This window comes from Ixodes scapularis, unplaced genomic scaffold (assembly GCF_016920785.2).
Source record: "Ixodes scapularis isolate PalLabHiFi unplaced genomic scaffold, ASM1692078v2 PGA_scaffold2__306_contigs__length_199485367, whole genome shotgun sequence".
Taxonomy (NCBI): domain Eukaryota; kingdom Metazoa; phylum Arthropoda; class Arachnida; order Ixodida; family Ixodidae; genus Ixodes; species Ixodes scapularis.
The window spans coordinates 16,451,908-16,476,051 of NW_024609857.1; the positions used below are offsets into that span (position 1 = coordinate 16,451,908).

Below are 24,144 nucleotides of genomic sequence, written 5' to 3' on the forward strand. Positions count from 1 at the left end.
TATTGGGTAGACTCAATACGGAAAGGATAGTGGGTAGACCTCAATGCTAGATGCCTGAAGGCATCTGGCATAGAGGTCTATCCACTATCCTTTCAGTCAAAGCCAATCAGATCTCGGCGTCCTTCTGACGTCATCGCAACTCCTGCGCAAGAAGCAGACGACTTGCTCTCCGCATAAGAACGGATCCAAGCCGGAGCTGCTCATTTTTCGCCGAAGCTTAAGCAGACAAAACGCAGTCTCAACAAAAACAACGTTTATTTCAACCTCTATAGATATAATAATATACTCGAAAACAAGTTAACAAATACATTTCACGTACTCAAGCGATGAACACAGACACTCGCGACTGGGGAATGCAGACTGATTTTGCAAAAGAGGTGAAGCACGCACACTCACTCGCGTGTCGGCACCGTCGTGGCACCAACCCGCCACGCACAAAGTATTTTACACAACCACTCAACCTAGGGCGATCCGCTCAGTAGTAGCTCGGGTATTTGAGCTGTCCTCTTTCAGCCGCGTCTTCACCGTTGCCTCCGCCGCCGCGGTGAGGCGTAGGCAGCTCGTGATGCGTCGTGTGGTGTCCGTGTCCTCCTGCCCCTGTGGTCAGCTTGCCTCCGCCAGTCGCGTAGTCGTCGCCACCCAAGCCCGCTCCAGTCGAGTAATCGGTGGGTGTCGTACCCAGGCCGCCCGTCGGTCTTCCACCTCGCGATCCGCCACCATAGCCCGGTCTCCCAGCGTCGCCGTAATCGTCGCTGTCGGCATCTCCACCGTGACTTGGACCGCCGTGTCCGAGACCGCCGTGGGTAGGTCCGCCGTGAGTGTGTCCGCCGCCGTCGTGTCCCGGTTCGGTATGTCCAGTGCCGCCATGAGTTGGTCCGCCGTGGGTTGGTCCACCGAAACCGCCAGTAAAGGGTGATTTATCCTCAGGGAATCCACCCCCGGGGACTCCCGTGAAAGATCCGCCAGGAGTGGTGCTTCCGGGGTGTCTGTGCGTGGTGTGTCCGGTGTGGTCAGCTCCTGGACCGCCGTGATGCGCCAGACCACCATGGTGGGCAGGACCAGTGTGGTGGGGCGGACCAGTGTGGTGGGCAGGGCCAGTGTGATGGGCAGGGCCAGTGTGATGGGGCGGACCAGTATGGTGGGCAGGACCAGTGTGATGGGGAGGACCAGTGTGATGAGTAGGACCAGTGTGGTGGGCAGGACCAGTATGGTGAGTCGGGCCTCCGGGGTGGGTGACACCGCCATGATGTGTCGCGCCGTCGTGGTGTGTAGGTCCTTCGTAACCACCGGGACCGACTCCGGGTCCGACGCCTGGACCGACTCCGGGCCCGACGCCTGGACCGACTCCGGGTCCGACGCCTGGGCCAACGGATTGTCCTCCAGATGGGCCACCTTGAAATCCGCCTTCAGGGACCACGTACAGCTGGGAGTTTAGGTCGTAGAACTGAGGGGTTTCGTTGCAGTCGAAGTTGTACCACCAGTCGCAGACGAAGAACCTCTGGTTGAATACTGTCCCGTTGGGGCACAGGAATGCATCATGCCTGCCGTCTTCTTGGCATATGTGGAAGACCTGTCGATTAAAAAGCCAGACGTTAGTAGGAACAAGTAAAACAACTACAATGCGTTATTATCCACAGCCTTTTTTGACTGACTCTTCAGCATTATTTCCTCTGCGCGAAGTTTCTGTGTGAACTGAAAAAAAGAGAACACAGTGACCAGTAATTTTTTTACTTTGTTTATTTACGAGATATACTCGTTAAAAAAAAACCGTATTACTTAACTGCCATCAAGTCACCCTTTTCTACACATGTATGTTACTCAAGGCCGGTGCGTAAACGCACGCACGTTCGTTCATTCATCGTCAATAGCGTAAAGTTCCGTGGACAGAACAAGCTTTATATGAACAACACCCACGAGCCCACTTTACGCCGCAGCAACAACCAATCAAGCTGCCGTTTGTAGAAAGAGGCAATGGAATAGCGATGCCCAGATATGAATTAAATCCTCATGCAAATCGGAATTCCGAGCCAGGTCGCTATTGACTTGTTGCAAAAAGTATAAAAAACGCTCTTACTATCAGTGGGTCTTTACGCCATGTCCTATAAGAATTGACTGACTAAACATGCTTTGTAAACATAACACTCTAAATACAACGCCGTCGTAATTAGCTGGAGCTGAATGTAACTCACAAGAGTTGAAAAAGCCTAACTAATTAAGAAAGCCGTTTTTCTTCACTGTCGTACGCGCACGACGATTATTTTAAGTTTCGATGGTGGATGCAAATCCGGCTTCAGGTGTCCAGGCGCTTTCATTGCGCTGCGGATATGGTTTCAATGTTCACTGGATTGATAGGAAATATGATGTGCATGTAATAATTCCACGTCTGAGGTGACCCCCCCCCCCCCCCCACACACACACACAAAAAAAAAAAAACAATTTTTTTCTTTTTTATTTTTGTCTTACTTAGTTTAATGTGTTTCAAAGTTTGGACATAGCTCGTTTTCTTCTAGTCATTATTTCAGTTTTGTTTATAGTTATCTTCGGCGTTTCTTACTTTATTCGGCTTTATCACTGTCTTAAATTCCAATGACTTCACAAACGTACCTGACATTGTGCTTCTGTGTCGCCATAATAACCTGGATACTGGTGGCTCTTGCAGCTAAATCCGGTCTGCGGCACGGTGTTGTAGATCGGGTAGTCCTGTCCTGGAGTGCCTCTGATGGCGGGCCAGACTTGTCCATCATCGCCGTGGTACTGCCCATCGTCATAGTCGCCGCCCTGTTGCTGCCCGCCATGGGGAGCTCCGTGTGAAAATCCAGGACCACTGGGCGGCTGCGAAGTCTCCGGTAGTCCCAAATCTGCCGGACCAACAGGTCCCCCTGGACCGCCGTGATGACTTGGCCCGGCCGGTTGTCCCGTGAACCCGAATGTGCCAGGTCCTCCCGCCGTGGCAGTACCAGCATGACCAGCAGGCCTAGTCGATGGGAAGGTCGGGAATGGTGTCCTCGGTCCGGTTACGCCAAATGGTCCCGAAGCTGGCCCAGTTGGTCCGGTCTGATCACCCCCAGGACCGAAGGTTGTTCCGGGTCCACCGGCAGGTCCAAAGGATGGTCCGGCAGGACCGGATGGCCCCTGAAAGGGCTCGGAAGGTCCCGATGGACCATAACCGGGACCCCCTGGCTCTCCTGGAACGTACGCAGGACCGGGTCTGAGATGGTCCGAATGTCCCGCAGGACCGCCGGTAGCCCTGAAGGGTTCAAATTGTCCTCCTGGTCCAGTGTGGCCGGTGGCGCCGCCATGGTGACCTGTGTGAAAGGTTGTCCCACCGTGGCCCGTGGGGCCAGTAGTTCCACCGTGGTGCCCGGTGTGAAAGATTGTTCCTCCGTGGGCGGTGGGGCCGGTTGTACCACCATGGTGACCCGTGTGGCCGGTGGTTCCAGCATGATGACCACCGTGGCCGGTGGTTCCGGTGTGTCCGAAGCCAGGATAGCCCGTGGTTCCTGTCGCGTCGGCCGGCCCCGTGTGGCCGAAGGGACTACCGGTTGCACCAGTTCCGTGGTGCGGATGGGCTGGACCGGTGGTTCCAGTCGCTCCGAACGGACCCGCAGGCCCGGTCGTGGAAGGTCCACCGTGCCCATTTTTTCCGTAGCCGTCGTCCCCGTTGGAATAGGCGTCGTGACCGCCCGGGTGCGGAGCCGGGAGATCACCGGTGGTGTAATCGCGCCCGTCGCCGTAGTCTTGGGGTCTTGCCGTGGTCCCACCTCCGACTTGGTTCAGGAATTCGTCGGCACCACCGTAACCGGCCGACGGACGCTGGAGAGAGGGAGAGAAAAAAAAGTCCGTCATATATATAAGGAAGACCGCAACACATGTCGTCAGATCTGTTTCCTGGTCGACCTGCCGGGCAATCAAGTCGCACCGAAGATCGATTCGTCTCCTCGCCCGTGGTCACCCCGATTCACTGATGACGGGTCATCCTCGAGTCAGGATTCGTAACGCACACACTCTGCATAGCTCGGTGGTATAATTCAATTCGTGGGCCGCTTCGATTAATTATTTATAACGGTCAATTGCGCTCGCTCGCGTGGGTTTCTTTATGTTCCTGTTCGATGGAGCGAAGAGGAAGTAACCGGCGCTTCCTTTACGAGAGTGCGCGTGGCCAAAGTGCGCGTGGAACGACGAAAGAGGGGAGAGAGCGGCCCTTTTACTTTGTTGCTCCGGAGAATTTCGTGACCCCCGCCTGGTGTAAAAGCGGCTGACTCCCTGAACTTTGTCTTCAGACGGGATGCCTTTGTACGTCGCCAACGGCGCGTGGATGCTTGGAGACTGGCGTGCGTGGAGCGAAGGTGCAATTCAGTTTTCGAAAATGAAAGCTCGCAGCGTCGCTAAAACAAACATGATTGGCTTTTTGAAGCTCTTGCTTTCCTATACCTTTTGACTTTGACGAACCCGCTGCGATTACTGCAATTTCGCACGATGTCGGCCATGGTTTGGTGAATTGCCGGTATATTCGGAAATTCGATTTTTATTATGTGCGGGAGTTATTCCTATAGGGTTGTGCTGCTGCGATAGGAATCGCGTGCGAATTGCGATCGACTTTTGCCCTCTGTCGTAAATAGTGTTGGCGGGTCTCAGTTAACGTTCTAGTCGGGTTTCCTGTGCGCTTGTGAGTCGCGTTGCATATAAAAAAAAAAAAATGCGCAACTAAGGATATGCTTTTTTTTTTTTTTTTTTTTTTAGTCTCGACATTTTGTACAAGGATGTGGAGACAAATTTCGAAAGAATACCAGGTGTACCAACATACAGGCAGGCATGGAGGGATGCAGACAATGTAATCGTACCATGCATGCATGTGACGCGAAGGTATTATATTAACTAAAAATGGTTAGGGGATTTCACCCGAACTATTATTTCCGGTATGTTTCACAGGAGTCGCTGAAATGAAGTGGGAAAGTTGCAAATTCAATTATTGTACAATTCATCAGTTTTTCCAAACGGTTTGTTGTTTGGGGGTGTACTTGACCCGCGAGTACTCATGCAGGGAATACAGAAAAGTTACTGGAGGCAAAATGAAACGGAGAGGAAAACATATTATGGTGCCACGTTTATCAGATATCTCTAAGAAAAAGTGACGAGTATCTGGCAACCACAAATTAATATATATATATATATATATATATATATATATATATATATATATATATAGGTTATGAAAAAAATAATTGATCGCACGCTTATTTGTGTAGACTGCCGTTCCTGTTGTGTGTACTATTAATGACCACGGGCATTGACAGTTACGCTTCGTGGTGTTACAACTGATACCAACCGTATTTCATTAGCCGTAATTTTGTGAGATATTTTTTTGCTTTTTTTTTTGTTTTTTGTTTAGACTCTACAATAAAATATATCCGTTACGCCTCGGCTGGGAGGCCAATGATATTTGGTTTTTACGGCCGCTTCAGACAAGAGCGGTATTGTTGCGCTAGAGTAAATTGGAAACTAGAAAACAAGAGGAGGTTGCAGAAAGCGGAAGTATTTTGAGCCCGAGACCCACGTTCATGTTTAGCAACTTCCAGGCTATGTGCGATAGATTGATTATTTTGCTTATGCTCCACGTAGCTGGAGACTCTCTTTCGATCGACATGCGGCTTTGCTTTAGATTCAGTTCTGGAGATCGAAGTTAGTAATGATGAACAAGATGAACGAACCTTTAGTCGCCTAAAAATGGACCCTGCCTAAAATTCATCGGGATCAAGTGGTGCTCCACTCCATAAATTATCGCGCTCACTGCGAACGAAGTTTTGGCGTTAAAATATCAGCATTCTCATCTGCCAAAAGACAAGAACGGAGCAGTATTTATTAAATAAAAACGCGTTCAATCAATCAATCAATCAATCAATTGATCGATCGATCGATCAATGTATCAGGTGTGTACTTTACCTTTCTTCACCGTGCGCAGCGTTCAACGCTGCAAGCTTCAAGTAAACGACGCGTCGCAAAATCCAAACCTCTGCCCTCAATGCAAAGGTACCACACACTCACACACACAAAAGGCAAAAAAAGAAAAACGAAAACTATATTTCCATTTTTGAAAGGGTCATCGAGGAAACAAGCGGGGCACTTAATAACCGCGTTTACGATCCAAAAAGGACTCTCCGCCGAGGCTCCGCGCGACGGATGTAACCCCAAATGCGACAGCATGCCGCTTCGGGCCATCCCCTCTCCTTCCCCCGCAAGCCGCTCGGCATTCGACGTTTCCTTTATTTGCGTGGATAATTACGCTCTCAGGCCGGGGTGTGCATCGACATTTTCCACCACGTTCCGCGAACTGCGTCTTCCGGGTGCGTGGTAGCTCCTCCAGGCTTTTCGCTTTGGGCTGCTGTTACCCGTTTGTTTACATTTTGCTTCGTTCCTCAGACGATCGTCGTGAAAATAGGAAAAGGGGAGGCTAAGAAAAATGTAGCCGACAAAGAAGGGGCGGGGGGGGGGGGGGGGGGGGGGGGGGGGGAGGGGGCTAAAACGCATCCGAACACATGTCATAGTTGGAAACATCTAAAAAAGGAGAGCCACTTTCCCCCCTTTCCTCCCTCCACGAAAAGAAGAGACAGCCATCGGGCGCACAGCGGGGAGCCCCGCGCGAAGCAATAGAACGCGTCTGCCGCTGCCAAACAGCTCGTTCCGCTCGACCTTATTTTATGCAAACAATGGAGCGCGAGAGTCCCAAAAAGAGGATGAAAAAAAGAGAAGCCTCCCCGGAGCATGCACGCGGCTCGAAGCGAGAGAAGGACCACAACGATTGACTGGAATATAAGCAATTCGACAAGGCGACAGACGCCTCGAGATGATGTAGATTAGGCGATCACGTCTTCAAAAAGATGGGGACCATATATGCGAGGACCGGGCCGACGGGCTGCGAGGAAGAAACCGCTTGACCATGAGGGGCGGCGACTAAATTTAGCGTCGGCCGCAGGCGCCGTGCGTCCCTATACCTTCTCTAAAATAGCTTGCTTAGGTTGCGTTAAGCGGTCTGGGACGACTTTGTGTCTCTCTCTACTCTGTATAAAAACGTGCGTCGATGATGCGACTGTCCTGGAGGGACATTGTGCCGCTAGATTTCGCGCTATTACGTTCGCGAACGATCCCGGGACTCGTGGACGAGTCTGACGACGCACGAAAGGCAGCGGAAGGGGAAATCGGTCTCAGGTAGCGGCGGCAGATGGCCGGCTTCTGACAAGGGGAGTGCCTTGACCACGGAAGTCGAGCTCGGCCTCCCTGACCCGCATGTCGTTCCTGTCGGCGGAGCCGCCGCCTCTTACACGCATATCCGTCGCCTTAAGATGATTCGTCTGGAATGGCAGAGATCTTTCTGAGCGGCCTTTCTCTAAGTGTGTGTAATAAGTCGGGCCGATGGGAGTCGCTGCGCTCGAAAACACCGGTTTTGTTTCTTTACGTCTCGAGGTAGACCCTGCGACGTTAAATGTACGCGTCGTAGAATTTGATTTGAGGTTGAATGTTTTCAGTGGGCGTAGCAATATACTTAGTCGCGCGAAGATTTACGCTAGGTCGTTGCCGATGCGTGTGTCGGTATAAAGGGTAAACGTTAGAGCCGCTTACTGGTTAAAGGGACCATGAAATGACTTTTCAACTTTTTCCTTAGCTTTCCTCCTCAACTTAAAAGCAATTTGGGAAATCACGTGGTCGTGACGTAGCATTTCACCCGAACCGATGACTCCAAGCTTCCACCGTGCTTTTTAAACACAACATAAAACTGGTCATTCTCAAGTGATGATAAGTGCGGTCACGGCACTTATCATCGCAAATCTAAATGTCACGGCACTTATCAACGCGGGTCCAAACGTTCGTCGACGGATTGATCGTTGACGAGCGCATTGTTGACCAGTTGTGCTCGTCATCGAGAAGTTGGCGGGCGAAACGTTTTCGAAGGAAAGGAGGTAACCAATAGTCCACTATATTTTCAAGCTTTGGTACCAAAAAGCAGGCTTTTGGCTTTCTATAGCCTCCTGTACTCTTCTCAAAGAAAAATATATTCTGTGACGCAAAAAAAAAAAAAAAAAAAAAAAAAAAAAATTAAAAACTGGTTTAAAAAGAACATCCAAAACTGTTTTTGCGCGTTTACTTAAAACTGAAATAAAATTACGAAGGAAGAAAAAAAGAAGCGTTTTTTGTAACGTATTTGTTAAGCAAAACAAGATGAGTAACGTATTCGTTGCTCATGAATGAGAAGGCGTAGTGCACGCACGCGTTCATCTTCCGACGGTGTTCGACGGCAGTGAAATTGACGCTTGACGTTGCCTGGGCGTGACGCGAAGGAACGCGAGAGCAGGTTACGCGAGGCCTATCTCTGCACCAAGGTCATCGGGGCGTCCTCCCTGCAAACTCCCGTCCCTCGCCTTTCCGACGTTCGACTTATGCGCGTTCGAGTTAAGCGAACCGGGTTTCCGGGGCAGGGTAACCAGTCGAAATTCGAACCCGCCTTATTGGAGTGTGGAAGCGCTCCGTCTAATAGAAACGAGTCTTTCTTTCCTAATTTATTTAACCATGTAAAAAAAAAAAAAAAAAGAAAAATGGTTTGCCACGCGAAAGTAAGTTAATATGTAAATGACGTTTTATTAAGTTTATGGTACTATCTAAAGCAGCATATAGCATTGTAAGCGTACGGTACATTCTTTATCTGTCTCACTCGTGCTGAACGCACCTCTTGTACAATTAAATGCCCCTAGAGCGTGCCGGAGAGTTTAATAATATCGAAAGGTTAAAGGGAACTCAAGCGATCAACGAAGTTTCCAGTCACATACTTTCAACGCACGAGAAATTGGAAGGAGCATTAAATCTGTTCAATGTAATTAGTTATCAGCTATCACCGCTCTCTAAAGACACGCGTGTATAGGGGCATATTAGACCATATTAATTTCTGGGCACCGTACATAAAACTTTTTATCAACCGGTGTTTCCATTCTCGTAGTCATTGGTACGTCTCTAAGTAATCGTGGTCGCTCCTACGTGACATCGCAATTATGGCGACGAACTCTGGTATTGTGTTCTATATGCCATTCCTTTTACCTGCGTCCTCCTTACAGTTGTTTCAGTGCTACGAACCACGAATACCCGACGGCTCTACAAAAGAACCACCATTCAGAGACCTACAAACTTTGGTATAAGTATTGGAAGTCAGTCCTCCAAACAATAAATAAGGCTACCCAATTTGTTCAAGCAAGAATTGTCGGCAATCTTCCGGTACAATAACAAAATGTACACTTTCCTAATTTTTGTGAGCGTTCTTGATAACACGTGGTCCCTGTTTCAAACATTTCCAACTGCGCACCTTAAAAAAAAAAAATAATAATAATCGGGCCTTTTTTTTTTACGCAATATATTGTTCGCGCAACATTTATCCATTTTTGTCTTAGATTTGTATAGTTAATAATTTTAAGTTAGGACTAACAAGAGGCACGGCTGACGCTCAGGCTAACTTACCCGAGCCGCGGATCCACCTTGAAGAAGCACTGCCCCTGAAAAAAAAAAAAAAGAAAAAAAAAAAAAAAAGCAGTCAGTCGATTGTTCTTCCCTTTCTTACCAGCTTTGAAAATCTGTTGGGGGCAAACTTGCTCAGTACGATGAACACAACATTCAGAACTGTCTAAATGAGTACCAAAGTTATTGCACTAACGCTTTGCACGTTTCAGAGAAAAAAATAATAATTAGATATCTTATTCCCTTCCATGTATGTCTTTCAATCCAGTGGCCCTTGATTGTCTCTTAACTTCACAAAGCAAACAAACTTTTCATTTATTTCCGCCCGTCACAACGTTTGTGATGGGTAGAATATCTTGTCTTGCTCCTCGTGTTAGAGAGGTTAGAAATTCGATGCAGGGGCCCTTGTCTTTGTTACTTTATGCCTCTCATTCCTTCTGACTCTGTCAAGGTAGAAAGGTCGAGTGTCCAGGCCTAATATTTGCATAGAGTTGTTTTGTTTTGTACTCTTCAAAAGTCGGCCGTAAGCAATATGTTTGGGTATAAATGACAAGCACCAAACGACCTCTCCTTGTTGCTGCAGTAAATCGTTCCTGCGCTCTACAGTTATTTTTAAAACGTTTCCCATCGTATCATTCCATGTAGGATCATATCTGGTAGTCGAACTGCCATTGAACATACCTATTAGGAACAGCACTGGCGGCGCCTTCATTCTGAAAAAGGAATTATTAAAAAATGTGGATGAAACGAGTACTTACGTCACTGCAAAAAGTCAGAAAAAACAAGGCTTTCTTACGCCATACAGTATAACGACAAAATCAAATCACTAGGGTTGTCAAAAAAAGAAGTGCTGAAAGGGGGGGGAAAAAAAGCACGAAATACCTGGAAGCCTTTAAGCCATTTTTTCCTTCCTCTTCGATGAACTCTGAGGTTATTTTAGTTTTTTTTTTTGTTTTTTTTAGACTATATTACTCCTGTTTTACTATCTCGTCAAAGGCCTTCACCCCGAAGGCCCTATAGAACCGGAAAATCAGCCTTCACGCCAAGGGGCACGCGCAGAACAAGGAATGCACGCTAATTCGCCGATCTTATAAAGGCCTTTGTTCCGAAGGCCTTTCGAATGCCCGTGAAACAGGGGTGTAATGTAGAGCAACGCACCGTTTACAAAACGAGCCCGCGTTCGCCCACACCAGGAGTGGGCACTGCGCGTGCGCACAAACCCCATACGCGTGAGATAAAGCGTCTGCTCATGCGCAACGCAAACAGCAGTGCCACCGCAGTAGCGTGGCGTCAGAGATTTGGTGTATAGACAGGCAGCTTTAACGTGGCATTCCAATGTCACTGACAGCCTAAGAAAGCGCAGAGCGTGGCCTATCATGTTCATGCTTCTTTTTGCTTAGGCGTGAATCGTTCACGGGTGTCCCACTCGGCTAATGCCGCAATCTGATTGGCTGCGGAGCGATAATGAGATGCTCGTGGGCTCTCCACGCCCTGCATTTCTTATAGCCCCGGTCGCACCGCAGTATTCCGTACAAAAGATTGTCTACCGGCCCTGGCCGAGGCGTATTTCTTAGACATAGGCTAGGTGGCGCAAGCTACCACCTGTTACAAAGGGTATAGCCATTAACATCCATCCATCCATCCTTACGATGGTGCCGTCAAGTTGGTCATAACAAAAAAAAAAAATAGAAAAGCTGTCTTTAGACATATTTGAAGCATATCGTACGTACGAAGCAAACATTCTTCGAACAAGCTTGTGGTCTTCCCACGGGGGTAGTTCGGTTATTGTGTCTGCAGCAAACACCGTGCCTTCTTTGTATGACGTATACGAACAGTGTGAAGCTAACCGCGTTGGAAACGTTGACTTAGCACAAAAAGAATACAACAAACTCGGGACAAGGGGCGACGAACATACATTTCACACATGAAAGGTACGCTCGTCCTCCTCAGCTTGTTTCATTGTTTCTGTGTCAGCAACAGGGGGACCGTGGCATTAAGTTCTGCATTGCAACAAACTCTCAAACGCTCTTTTAAGGTCCGGGACTGCAGTAAGTCGAGGAAACGGAGTCAGGGGAGGGGGCTAAAGCATCAATGTCAGGAGTGTGTTCGAGTGAAACGGACGGTGTGCCTGCCTTTCAGGCCCGGAAATACGACTCCGGGATGCGCCAGAACCTGTACTCGAAAGGGGCAGCGAACCCGCCTCTGGTCCGCCTCACGATTTTTCCAAAAATACTCCCTCAGACCGGCACCTAGAGACATCGTTAGTTTGTGGTCAAGAGCAGCGAGTCAAGAGTGGCTCTAAAAAATTGCTCCGGAAAGCTCGGCTCAGGTAAGTACTTTTAACAGGAGAAAAGAATGAAAATATTCTGTCACTTAAAAGGGCACTGACACCCCAAAGGTGGTATTTCTTGTTTTTGTCTAAAACGATGCTTGTTGTAGTCATAGACACACACAAAAAAATATCGCATCGTGAAAAAAAAAAAAAGAAATTACCACGCCTTTTTAAGAAGAGTGAGAGAATACCAAATGTTAAAAAAAAAAAAAAACACGCGCGCCTATTTTTTTTTTGTGGCACACTTCTCTCTCTCTCTTGTCACCTCCTTGCTTCTTTCATTTGTCACGTCAAAAATTGTGAAATTTAGAAGCTTTGTAAGGCGACATTTTTATAATATTTAATAACGGCATTCGTAAAACATGTTGTTTTGAAGCAATAGCGAACGCACTTCGGCGCTTCTTTTTGAAATACCGAAAATAGAAGTCCGGAGTGATGTCGCTTCCTGGTTTTTTATCCTCCCTCGGAAAACATGGCAGCGCTGGCTTCGCCCGGCACATGTTGCACTGAGGGTGATGGGTGAGTTGGGGAATCGGACGAAGTTCTCTCTTTTAGGTGTCCGACGACCTCCCAGACTTTGAAAAGAAAATCGTCAATCGGTCAAGACAACTGGGTTTGCTTTCTGTGTGCTGTAGTTTCGGTATTTACTCCGCCGAAGCAGCCTTTCACGCAGAACTGGCGCGACGTGGAAGCTCGAGTTCCAGGACGACTCAATCTTTGACGTCACTGCGCTTGCGCGGATCACGCGAGAAAGTCATATGTTGGCTTTTAGAACATTTTTTTTTTTACTTCACAAATACTGAGTTTTCAAGTATCGAATTTCGTGGGTATACTGTCAAGGCATCGTTTTCAATCGTTTCGGATAATAAACAAAAAAAATATTTCTTTTTTATCTGTCAGTGTCCCTTTAAGACTGCAAAGTCGGTGTCACACTGCTAATACAACCTACAAAAGGCAGTTTACAGACAGTGTTTTAGGCGTTTTTTTCTTGTATATGAGTGACCGTCACATGGGTCATACAAAAACATTTTTTAGACATGTTCGAAGCCTACATAAGTGTGGAGAAAGCATACTTTAAACATGCTTGAGGCAACATGTTTGCTGCAAACACCGTGTCTTTGGTATGATGTGTGAATAGTGTCATCTGCGGCTCCAGGTAAAAGCTCGAATTTACCTAAGAAATGAGTTAAAGGGTACAAAATTGAAGAAAAAAAGCGATAGTATTTTTGTCATACTTGGCAAAATCGTCAAACGGAAAATCCGTTTTTAGGTCGGCAAATTTTGGTGCAATCGTTTGCGTATATACCGCGGGACTCATACTGCGCGTCCCGACGATAACGCCGTTGGTTGTGACTATGATAACGTGTTTCATTACGCGTCAATGGGAGTAAGGTGCCAGACACCCGTGAACTCTGCCGCGGCAGTGACACTATTGCAATGGCTACCAGAATTTGAGATGACCGGTCAACAAAACCCGATAAATTTGACAGGCGATGTCTCTCCCGCTAAGTGCCAGTGAGCGAATTGTTTGTATGACGCTTTTTTTTGTAACTCTGGAAAGTGCTTAGTCATCCTTTATAAAGTATTTCACGTTGAACAATAACAACGACAACAACGAAAAATCTTGTTCCGCACGAAGAGCCGAAAATAATACGTTTGCCGACATCTCCGTCCTCCGAGCGAAATAAAAAAAAAGAAAAAAGAAACTATGCGGGAAACGAAACGTTTTTGATAGATATTTTCCTTACGTAGCCTTTGAAGTCACGACCTGTTCACGGTTTTCTCTTCGCTGAGCGATTTGGATATTTACGTGAGTTGTATTTATAGCGCGCTAGCCTCGCGTTCTCTGTAAGCGTTTGTTGAATTTGTTGTTCGTAAATATTTACGTCTCTCGTAGATATATACAGGACTCACGGGAAGAACGCTTCCTTCCGATTTGAGTGCTATGCTGCCAAGAAGACGCTAGAAGGACAGATACGACCCAAATGATCGTAACTGACAGCACTGCAGGGCGTGACTTATAACGTTCACATTTTTTAAGACGATAGCATTCTTTATCAATCGCCCCCCCCCCCCCCCCAACTTATTTTGTGGACCTTTCTGGCCTCCTTCTTTTCAGTTTCCCCGCTAAATTTGGCGGAAAAATTGATGTCGCGTGACCTGACGTCACGGGACCAAAAGACAAATTCAGGTTCCCCGCTAAATTTAGGGAAAAAATTGACGGTACGCGACCTATGGCCAATTCACTTTCCCCGATAAATTTGGCGAAAAAATTAATATCACGACCTATGACCGCCAATTCAGTTTCCCCGCTGAATTTGGCGGGAAATTTGAATTCATGAAATAAAGTGTTTACTCAAAACTTTTCGTTGTATTCACAGTGAGCTGCGTCGTGAGTCTCATGGCGAATGCTATCGCAATTCAAAGCCAACCAACTATAGTGGTATCCGCAGCCATTTTTCGCTTCTACGGTCGGGCACTGGCGCGATGTATTAGGTTGAGGAGCTATGATAAGATCCTCAGAACACGCCAAGCCCCGTGTTTCTAGAGCTGTCCGTGACTACAGCAAACATTCTGCAAAACTATTGCACTAAAAATTTACTGCCAGAATTTTTTTTTTTAATACGAATCCTTTCCACGAGGAGCGACGTTTCCCACGCAATTATACTTGTTTTCACCTCAAGTCCAGACGGAAGTCGGCAACGCTACAAACTGACAGGACCGATCAGTCCGCTTCAGGAGCGCCCCATCGTGGTGCTCGTCATAGTTCTCTATGTGATCTACCGTCGCTGAACCAATCATAAAAAAAAAAAGGGGGGGGGGGGGTCTAGTGACCTGCGCTTTGATGCTCACTGATTGGTCCCCTTATCCCCCAGCGTCGGCTGCGTCCGGATTTGTAACGTATACGTTTACCATCCTCTAACCAAATGTCCCCGTGTTTATCAACCTAAGAACGTATACCCCCAACGCCCGAGTATCATTTCCAGTACCCATACCGCGAGACCATACACTTGTCCTTATTTCGAAAGACTTGCAGCTCGCATCGGCTGCAGCTTAACCAACGCAGGGCGTACTTTTCTTATTATGTTCACGCTTTTTGCTTACGCGTGAACCGTTCACGGCTGTCCATATTGGCTAACGCCGCAATCTCGTTTGCTGCGGAGGGGATAAAAAGCGGGACTCGCCAAGCCCTGCCTTTCCTAAGCTCCCAGTGGCTATGACGTCATTTCGAGCTCCGAATAGCGTAGGCTTTGCTACCCCTATAGCGTCGAAAGTGTCCAGACGATGCCAAAGTAAACGATGCATCACCACGACGGAACCGCTTCGAATTTACGCTTTAAGTAATCTGAAACTCGCATCAATCAGTGTGCCGAGCTTCCTCCCGCCACGCGGTGGCGCTGCAGTCCACGCGCACATTGGGTCGTCAAATGCATAACCTGCAGGCTAAACGACACCCTGTTGAGCTCACAGAATCTACCACTTTCTATGATCGCGCCGCCCTGTGTCTCTTCCGCATGCCTGCACGGATTAGGCTGTTGCCTGTTGCTCGCCATCGGTTTAACGTCCCTTTGTTTCGTCCCCTTGAGTAAACCGCTCAGCGAACTTTGCGGAAGGAACCCTCTTTCGCTTCTTCAAGACGGACACTCCCAGCAAATACGAACTCAGCTAAGACGTAACAAAGAAGATATAGCATAATAGTAATAAAAGAAAAAGGAGCAAATAATCAAGCGGAACTGATTTAGTGGCTCAATTGCGACCGCTCCGTTCCATTCCGTAATCGTGTCTTACACTTTCACCTTGTTTTCTTTCAATCAAATAAAAAAAAAGAACATCTAAACAAAGCGAATGTGGCGTCTTCCCAAGAAGACACGTGGTGGCTGTCGAAGACCTCTGGAGCTCAGTCCGCCTCTAAACAGCTCATTGTTTTCTAATGTCCCCGAGACGTCACTCAGAGGATGCCGCCGTTGTAACGAGAGAGTTAAGAAGCGAAATCGTTGCCCGTCCGCTTGTCCTTCTTTAGTTTCTTCCTTTCTCTCTCTCTCTTCCTCCCAGCCCCGCGAACTAGGCCAGGTCTAAAGAGGGACGTCCTAGGAAGACGGTTACGGTCGGGTCAGCGACGGGGTGTCAGCGTGTAGCCCGCCACAGCAATGGACGACTTTCACCTTCGACCAGGCCTGGCAGGCCGCCGTGGTATTCCCGGTATGCCTTCCTGAGCGGCGGTCGTCCCGACGGACGGAACGGCCGTCCACGCTGATTGCCGTGCGTCCATGAGGAACTTGCACGTGCTCGGGGAGTCAACGGGGCGTCCCATACCCCGACGGTCTGCCGGGGCCGACGCCTCGGCAAAGCCAAACTTTATGATGTGCCGCGACGAAGGATCGCCAAGAGCAGCTGGTGGGTGGGTCGTCGTCGTCGTGTGGATTGTCGTCAGAGAACAGAGCTATCTTTGCGACGTATCCAATTTAAATCAGCAGACCCCCTGACTGTGCCAGGTTCGGGCTCACGTCAAGACGCCGCGCGCCGATGCTAAATTTGAGTCTGTGGCATTGTGCGGCCCATTGACCGACCGTTCGGAGATTGACTCGTGTGACGACTGGATTAAAGGCTTCGAATTTCTTTGAGCTTCTTGTCGGTCTCGTTACATACGGTCACGGCTCGTCGGTCTTTCTGCTGTGTCTCGCCAGGCGTGTCTCTCGGGGGAAACGTGCGGCGAAATGTGTCGGATTACGGGGAGACTTAGCCGATCGCATGAACTAATCTTCTTTCATTCGTGCGTGTATATCTTGTTCTAGGGCTTTTTTTTTTCTTTTTTTCACTTGGCGTTTGGTGTGACGTTGGTAATAGGAGACAGAGGCTGCAGAGGGGTGGTTAGATTCGGGAGCAGCAAAAATACAGGTTCGAGTTATGTATTGAATATACGACGAGTCTGCAATGGTCCAGAAACGTCTTCAGCGTCTTGAGGTCGACGTCTGGCCCTTCATGGATTAAACTTTGACTAGAGGTTACCAGGTGTGTCTGCTCACCCGACAAAGAACTGACCTTTCACACGTAGCTCCTAATTTATCGTCTATAACCCTTTTAAAACAATGCCGAACTAACTGATTCGTGAACAGTTGTGATTAGCATACCTGTCTAGGTAATGCCATTAATTTCTTACGCTCTCAATTTATCAGCGCGGGAAAACCACATTGTCAGGACAAATAGTTTATAAATTTGAAAGGCACCGAAATACTTTGTATAAAAAATTGAATCTCGCCAAATATATGTCTGCCACGATAGAGGTTCGCGTGAAACTTGTCTTGTCCTGTATGATAAGACAGGATTAACAAGAGGCTTGGGCATTACGAACACGGCGTGTGTGACAGGGCGGATCGGCCTTCGGTGCCAGGTTCGAATTAATACGACAGAGCAACCCTGAAACTTGTTCCGAGTGTAGTCACTCACTGCGTTGGGCGAGCTCACATTGAAATCTTTTTCGCCGACGGGTTACAACAAAATGGCGGCATCACGCGTTGCATTTTAGTCAGTCGAGAATATGGCGTATGTATATTGCGAAGTGGAAGAATTAAACCTATGGCAGTGAGTTAGACGGCAATGATAGGCGCCAAATTTTCTTATAGTATACTTGAACCGATCTTCCTCCGCTTACTTGCAAAAAATGTACTTCAATGTTTTAGTTAACCACCACATTAGAGAAAAGGAAAATGAAAACTACAAGGTGCCCGAAAAAAAAGCAGTATATTTTTTACCTCGAAAATAAACTATACGCATGGCCAAACGTCCAGTCTCAGAACAAAATGTAGCGCTAGCGGTCCGAACGAGATGCTAAAGTTTCAGAACTAACCGTTATCTCGATCAAAAGTTATTAAAGATTTTCTAAAATTTTCGGTGGGAAAATGGCGGCTGACGAAGCTCTCGAATACACGGAGCCAAATGGGCGCCAGTTACCGAAAACGGGCGAAAACTGGACCCTATTTTTCCATTGACATGTTCAAAAATTCACTCACAAATTTTCATTGAGATGGCGGGTATAGTTCCAAAACTTTGGTAACTAATTCGAATTGCTAGCGCTACATTTGGGGAAAAAAAAATAAAGATAATAAACACTTTTTTTTTTCGGGGGGGGGGGGGGGGGGGGGAGGGGAGGGGAGGGGAGGGGAGGGGAGGGGAGGGGGAGGGGAGGGGGAGGGGGAGAGCGGAAAAAAAGGGGTCATTTTATACTTTTAGCAACATTGAAATGATTTTTGGATCTAAACTACTGCAAAAATCGGCAGTGCTGGTGCCTGCTATACCCATCGACATCTTAAGAAACACAGGTCGTGTCTTATTGTGTACACGCTTCTTGCTTACGCGTGAATCGTTCACGGGTATCCTTATCAGCAAGTGCCGCAATCTAATTAGCTGCGGAGTGACGAGAAGATGGCCGGAACTCGCCACACTTTGCGTTTCTTAAAGTGTCAGGGAGTAAGTATGCTGCACAATACTCACGGGAGAGACGAAACTCACATGATGGCGACCATGTGCTATTAATGCAATCCTCTAATTATCTCGCGGGTCTTTGCTTTTACCATGACACGTAATCGTTCGCGAACAGCTTAAAATGTGTAAGGGAGAGGGACGCTAAAGTTCTGCGGACGTGTGACAGGTTCCTTAGTTTTTAATCTACTGGTATGTTAACTCGCGTATTCTATTTCCCATCGTGTCTCCATCCAAACGCACATCCCTTTTTTCGAGCTCCCCAACGCCATTTAGATGTCTGTCAGCCTCGATATAATTCGTCCCATTTCACACACACATACAAACGAGAAGTTTCACTCTCCTTCTTGGTTATGGTCTATGTTATAATGTGGTTGGTTAGCGTAAAAACAGCTTAGAGTGAACAAAAACCCATTAAACTTGACTTACAGGCACTGCATGAAGACAAAGCGATGGAAGTACATGTCATAAAAGCTACCTCTAGAGACTCAAGGCTAAGAACATTAAGTTACATGAGAAGATGCGAGAAGACGTTGCCAACGGTGACATCAGGGATTATACACATCAAGGTGTGTTGTGAAACTCCGAAACATGCTGCATGTGGGGGACCCTGGTGCAGAAAAAAGTTATGTCGCAACGGCATCGCGATGTGCCAGAGACATCGTGACATAAGTCGAATAAAAAAATATAAAGAAAAAAACGCTTCGCAGCACACGAGTTTGAGAGTGTAGTACCGCAGCAGTGAAGGTTTTGCATAATGCGTCTAGTCGATGAAAGTAAAACAAGACGAAGGAAAGTTAAACGTCTTTTCATGTCACTGGTTCCGCATGAGAAATTCCGTAAAAAAAGAGATATCTTCCACATCGCACGTCGAGGGATTTTGAGCTCAGACATGACACTTTATGATGCCAAACCAAAAATTCAAAGTTTTTGTTACTTGCTATGTATGAATGCTAGCGTATAAAGGTCGGGCTCATCGTTTCCCTGGCGACTCATACGTGAAATTTAATATCCGTACTTTTTTTTACGTAGATCATACTTTTGGGTAACAGCAGACACGGTGCGTGTGGCTATCATGCTCGAAATCTAGCTTTGTCTAACTTAATTGGTGGCCCCACAATACACGTAAGGTAAGACCGGGACCCTATCGTTTTTCTTTCTATCTTGAATCAATTCTTGTATCTTTCTAGATATTCAGGTGTAGAAAGCCAAGCGGGGCTGGGGAAGAGGGTATTTATGTCTACCGCCCGTGGAACTTTTGAGAGTATAATCGCCGAAACGATCTCGAAAACACTATAGATGGACAAATAGAATAAAACAAAGAAGCTCAAAACAAAACAAAACTTGTCCATACCTTTTACTTAAAAAAAAAAAAAAATCTATGTGACATAATAGCCGCGCTTCATAGGTAAGGCCCCAGCAGGACTGTAATTATCACTCATTGCTGCATAACGTGGCAATCATGTCAGCGTTTCTGGTTTTTCATTTGGTTAGTTCTTTGTCTTGTCTTTGATGAAGTTATATTACCGCTTGCTCGACCATAATGATGCAATTAAACCCGACCGAGCTCTCCGTTTGTCAATGTTTAAGTACCACCAGACCCTTTTCAAAAGTCGGCACCCTCGCCTGTTTGCTGTCATTGCTCGATTACCTTTCTCGTGATTTAAATCGTGATTTAAATCACAAGCAAGAACGATTTATAGCAGGCTGAACACGATCAGAAAGCGGTGCTCTTCTGAAGAAATCAGAGTGGTGGGCTTTTTGCTACCTCCCACTTTGTTGGTCAGTTAAACAATGTACCTTTGCAAGCAAAGGAGAACGTGAAAAAAGCAACGTCTTATTTATTGTAAGCAATCAAAATACGCAAAACAAAATATTTCCCTAACAAAACTAAGAATCAAGGTGCTTTCGTTCTATTATGACGGGGTTTACACCAATAAAAGGTTATTAATTAAACTATACCTTAAGTGTTTAAATACGGTACAGTAATTCTTTCTTGGGCCTTCTTTTTAACGAATTGACGAATTCATCGATTAATCTGTTATGTTTAAAATGAAAAAAAGGTGCCTTTGTTCTTGTGTTGCGGGGTTTACCCCAATAAAAGTTATTATTTAAACTATACCTTAAATGTTTAAATACAATACAGTAACTATTTTCCCGCATTCTTTTTGATGAATTGGCGAATTGATAAATTATTATGCCATGATTGTTATGTTTAAAATTGCATCCCTTGATAAATAAAAATCTTGTTTTTCTACATACAGTTATTTAAATTAAATTAATGTGACCTATATCAAATAAATCAAATGTTTTAATAATTATTTGTTGTTGTTGTTCAGGCGCGATAATAAGATGTCGAGCGTTTCCTAAGCTTCAAGTGACTTTATAACGTGTTTTAAGAACGATAGAACCTTGCTTATTGGGTACACGTTCTTCGCTAGGTTATTAAATTGTCGTTTTTATTTGTTCAAGCTACGCGGGAATTTTTGTGTTGTAGAGAAGTTGGTCACACGGCACGCCCTTGTTGGATATAAACCTCCCCAGCATCGGACCTGGTAAAGTCCCTTGCTTCGGGATTCGGCCTCCGGAGTCCCTATCGGCAAATATCGTAATCCTTTTGGCTGCGAAGCGTTAATTAGGTGCCCGGAACCAGGCCACGGCCCCCTTGCGTTCGCTAAGCTGTCAACGACAGTAGGTACTTTTTTAGAAGACCGTTACCGTGTTCCGCGTACCGCATTACCGGAGCCTTTGAAGCGTGCTTTTTTAAGCGCGCGCCCGGTTGATACTGTGTTCCGCGGGGAGCGTGCTTTAAAGAAGACTCCGGTAGTGCGGTACGCCGAACACGGTAACGGTTTCCTAAAAGTCCCTATATTACAGAATCACCAGGTTATCTTAGAGAGCCTGTATTACAGAGGGATGATTTTATGGGCCGCGTTTGCAACACGAGCTGCGAGGTGGCGCCGAAAGCGTTGACTGTCTGCGAACGTCTCCACCGTTCCTCCTGCTTTCCTCCTCCCAGCGCATGCGCACTTGAGACCAGTCTCGGCAGAAGGAGTCCGCCATTAAATTACAAACGCTACTCACTATGGTTTCAGATGGACCCGCTCTTGAATCTAGACTCTCTGTAGGCCTTGAATGGTTGGATGGATGAATGAATCCGGCTGAGCCCTTTGGATCGGGTGGTAGCTTACGCCACCTAGCCATTTTGTTTTACCATTTAAGCTTAGAATATTTAAATGTGAAAACTATACTCACTACGCCCTGAAAAGAAAGTGAGGCTATAAAACCCCTTTGCCATCAAATAATAAGAAAATACCCAGTTTTCCATCGCCCATCGGTGCTTCCGCTAGCGCCATCTCTCGGTGTGGCGCGTCCGCAGCGAAAACCAGGGGTCGCATCAGGAGCCATTGGGGCTTTACATTGTATTCCGACAATAGGGAGTTTTAGTAGATCATTCCGATGACTCCGATAATGATGCCTGATACTCCGCCGGCGCCTTTGTGCCTGCGTCGTATCGATATCGGGTATCGCTATCGGAGTTACCGGAAGGATTAATGAAAACTCCGTAATAACTTAAGTCACCGCTTTCCGGATTGAGACCGGTTCATTCGGTCTCGTTCATGCGTTAACAACATTTAACGCCGGAGCAATGATGTGGTGATTACTATACTGGCGACGCCCTCTGTGACTTAGGTTCTCAAACAACGAGATTTAAATGAGAGCAGTAACGGGAGGGTCACCCGCAAGACACAATCCAAACTAAACATGCTCGGCGTTTTTTTGTTTTTGCTTTTTTTAGATTAAAATATATTAATAATTAAAAAAAAATAATATACAGTGCGCCATTTTCCTTTCTGTTGACGCTTTGAAGAAATAAGCATTGAGATCTAGAGAAAAAGCTGCAGGAATTAGAACGCCAAAATAATTTTCTGCAAGAAAACAATTGAACCTCAATGTTTTAGGAACCTTACGCTTATAAATCTGTAGCGTCTACGTTCCCGGAAAGCATTTGATCGAGCCAATCACCCTAACCTACAAAGGGAGCTCGGCCAATGATGAAGCTAAAGACATGTTTACACCTAAAAAGAAAAGGAAAAAGAAAAACTGCTTGCGTTGTGACAATGAGAATGATGTTTTCTTTTTACAATCTCAATGTCACAACGCAGACTGTTTTTGTTTTTTAACGATTAAACATCTATTTTTAGCCTGGTCGTTCGCTGAGCTCCATCGTACATTGCAGCGATTGGCTCTCCCAGTTGCTTTGCAGGAAAGGGACGCTCCAGGTTTAGTAGAATGCCTAAAGGCCCGTTCATACTCTTGCGACCGAGTACGACTGAGAGAGACGAGATCTCTTACAACTTCTTAAATGTTTCTAGAATGAGGGAACACACTGTCATTGTGGCGCCATCTATGCGGTGACCCTAAAACTGCATTTCACAAAAGCGAAGGTTTTGCGAGATTTCCGAGGTCAAATGTGCGTAATACCCATAGAAAGGCTCGTTTATAACATTGACACAAGTTTTTCGAGCCAAAAAAGAAAGGATATTGCGCGAGAAATAAAAAAAAAAAATATGCCGGACCGCCGAGTTTACACTGCTTCCCAATACATGGCACCAGTGTGTTCTCTGGTTTAAGAAGTTTTAAGGAACCCAGGTTTAAGAGGTCGCAAGCAGTCGGAAGAGTGTGAACGGGCCTTAACACCACTCGAAATGTGGCAACTCAAACTCGTATTTCTTTTGATTTTTTTTTATTCGAAGTGTTGGAATTGTTTAATCTTTCATAACCTTTTTGAGAGATTAAATGATAACTGCTCTACGTGTTGAAGGAAGAAAATAGCTTTAATTTTTACTGTCACACTTTAGGGTCAGGTCTGCTTGTTCAAAAATCCTTTTAAGAAGTGACAAACGTAAGCTTTTCAGATCGAAGAAAAGAAACCGCACAGATTAGTTTAGGAAATTAAAAAAGAAATTTCCTCGGCATTGTATACAGCTAAGCTACTTTTCGATTTGAAAATCCGAATTGACTTCGTCGACTTCCCGGCTGTCGTAAACCTCGCAGACCGATAATTTCTTTTTTATTATTATTATTTTTTTTTTTAAATTCCGTATTTATCCTTGTTACACGTCTCGAATTCACAATTTTAGCAACTGTCGTCGTTGAATTAAATCCGCACGACAAATAGGGAAAAGAGTGAAATTCACGGTGGCGTACTCACGTAATTTCACTCAAGCGAACCGAACCGCAACGAAGCCAAACGAACCAATAAACGAACGGAAAGAAACTTCAGCAGGTGACGAACGACAAGCGACCCGGAGTTCTGGTCCCACGGCTCTCGGTCCCGATATCCAAACGGTGGTTGTGGACTCCCCTCGCAGTGAGCCGCACGCTGCCCTTACCTGTCTGTGGCTGCGCACGATCCGGAGAAGAAACCCGACGACTGCGCACACTGTTCACTACAGGGCCCCAACTGCAAGTTCACTCAGAGGGGCTTCACGACTCGAGATGCACCTCCGGCCAAAAAACCTCCATGGCAGCTTATATATACGCGGAATCATCCTCCGCACCACGTGACCTCCCCCTCCGGAGGAATAGCATTAGCAGTTTCACTTTCTTGGATGCTCCAGATTCGAGAGGAAGGCGAGGCTGACTCCTCTCTCTCCCGTTTCGGAGGATCGTCTGTCTACTCTCACCCGTTTCTCCTTCCCCCGTTCCTCCTCGGTGGTGCTCCTTCTTCTGCCTCTTCTTGCCTCTTCCCACCCCCGTCGGATCGCCTCTCGCATTCCCCGTCAACGGTCGGCGACGTCATTCGCAACCCTTTCCGATTCCCTGGGTGCGTGTACGTT

At 46.6% G+C, this 24,144-nt stretch overlaps 1 protein-coding gene across 1 annotated transcript; it reads right to left on the minus strand.

The window, feature by feature from the left end:
- Positions 1–238: 238 nt before the first annotated feature.
- On the minus strand, positions 239–24,144 carry LOC8041428 (collagen alpha-1(I) chain). Its single transcript, XM_029987646.4, has 5 exons — positions 23,698–24,144; positions 10,174–10,205; positions 9,496–9,530; positions 2,605–3,813; positions 239–1,570 (listed from the first exon to the last, which is right to left on the minus strand). The coding sequence occupies exons 2-5, from the start codon at positions 10,202–10,204 to the stop codon at positions 476–478; spliced, it is 2,370 nt and encodes a 789-aa protein (XP_029843506.2). The 5' UTR covers position 10,205; positions 23,698–24,144; the 3' UTR covers positions 239–475.

Bases quoted from the DNA above. Each gene is read 5' to 3' on its own strand.
- LOC8041428 (XM_029987646.4), bottom strand. From the start codon at position 10,204: ATGAAGGCGCCGCCAGTGCTGTTCCTAATAG. The intron at 3,814-9,495 runs GTAAGTTAGCCT...CCCTCTCTCCAG, and splicing joins AAGGTGGATCCGCGGCTCGG to CGTCCGTCGGCCGGTTACGG. The intron at 1,571-2,604 runs GTACGTTTGTGA...TTTAATCGACAG, and splicing joins ACACAGAAGCACAATGTCAG to GTCTTCCACATATGCCAAGA.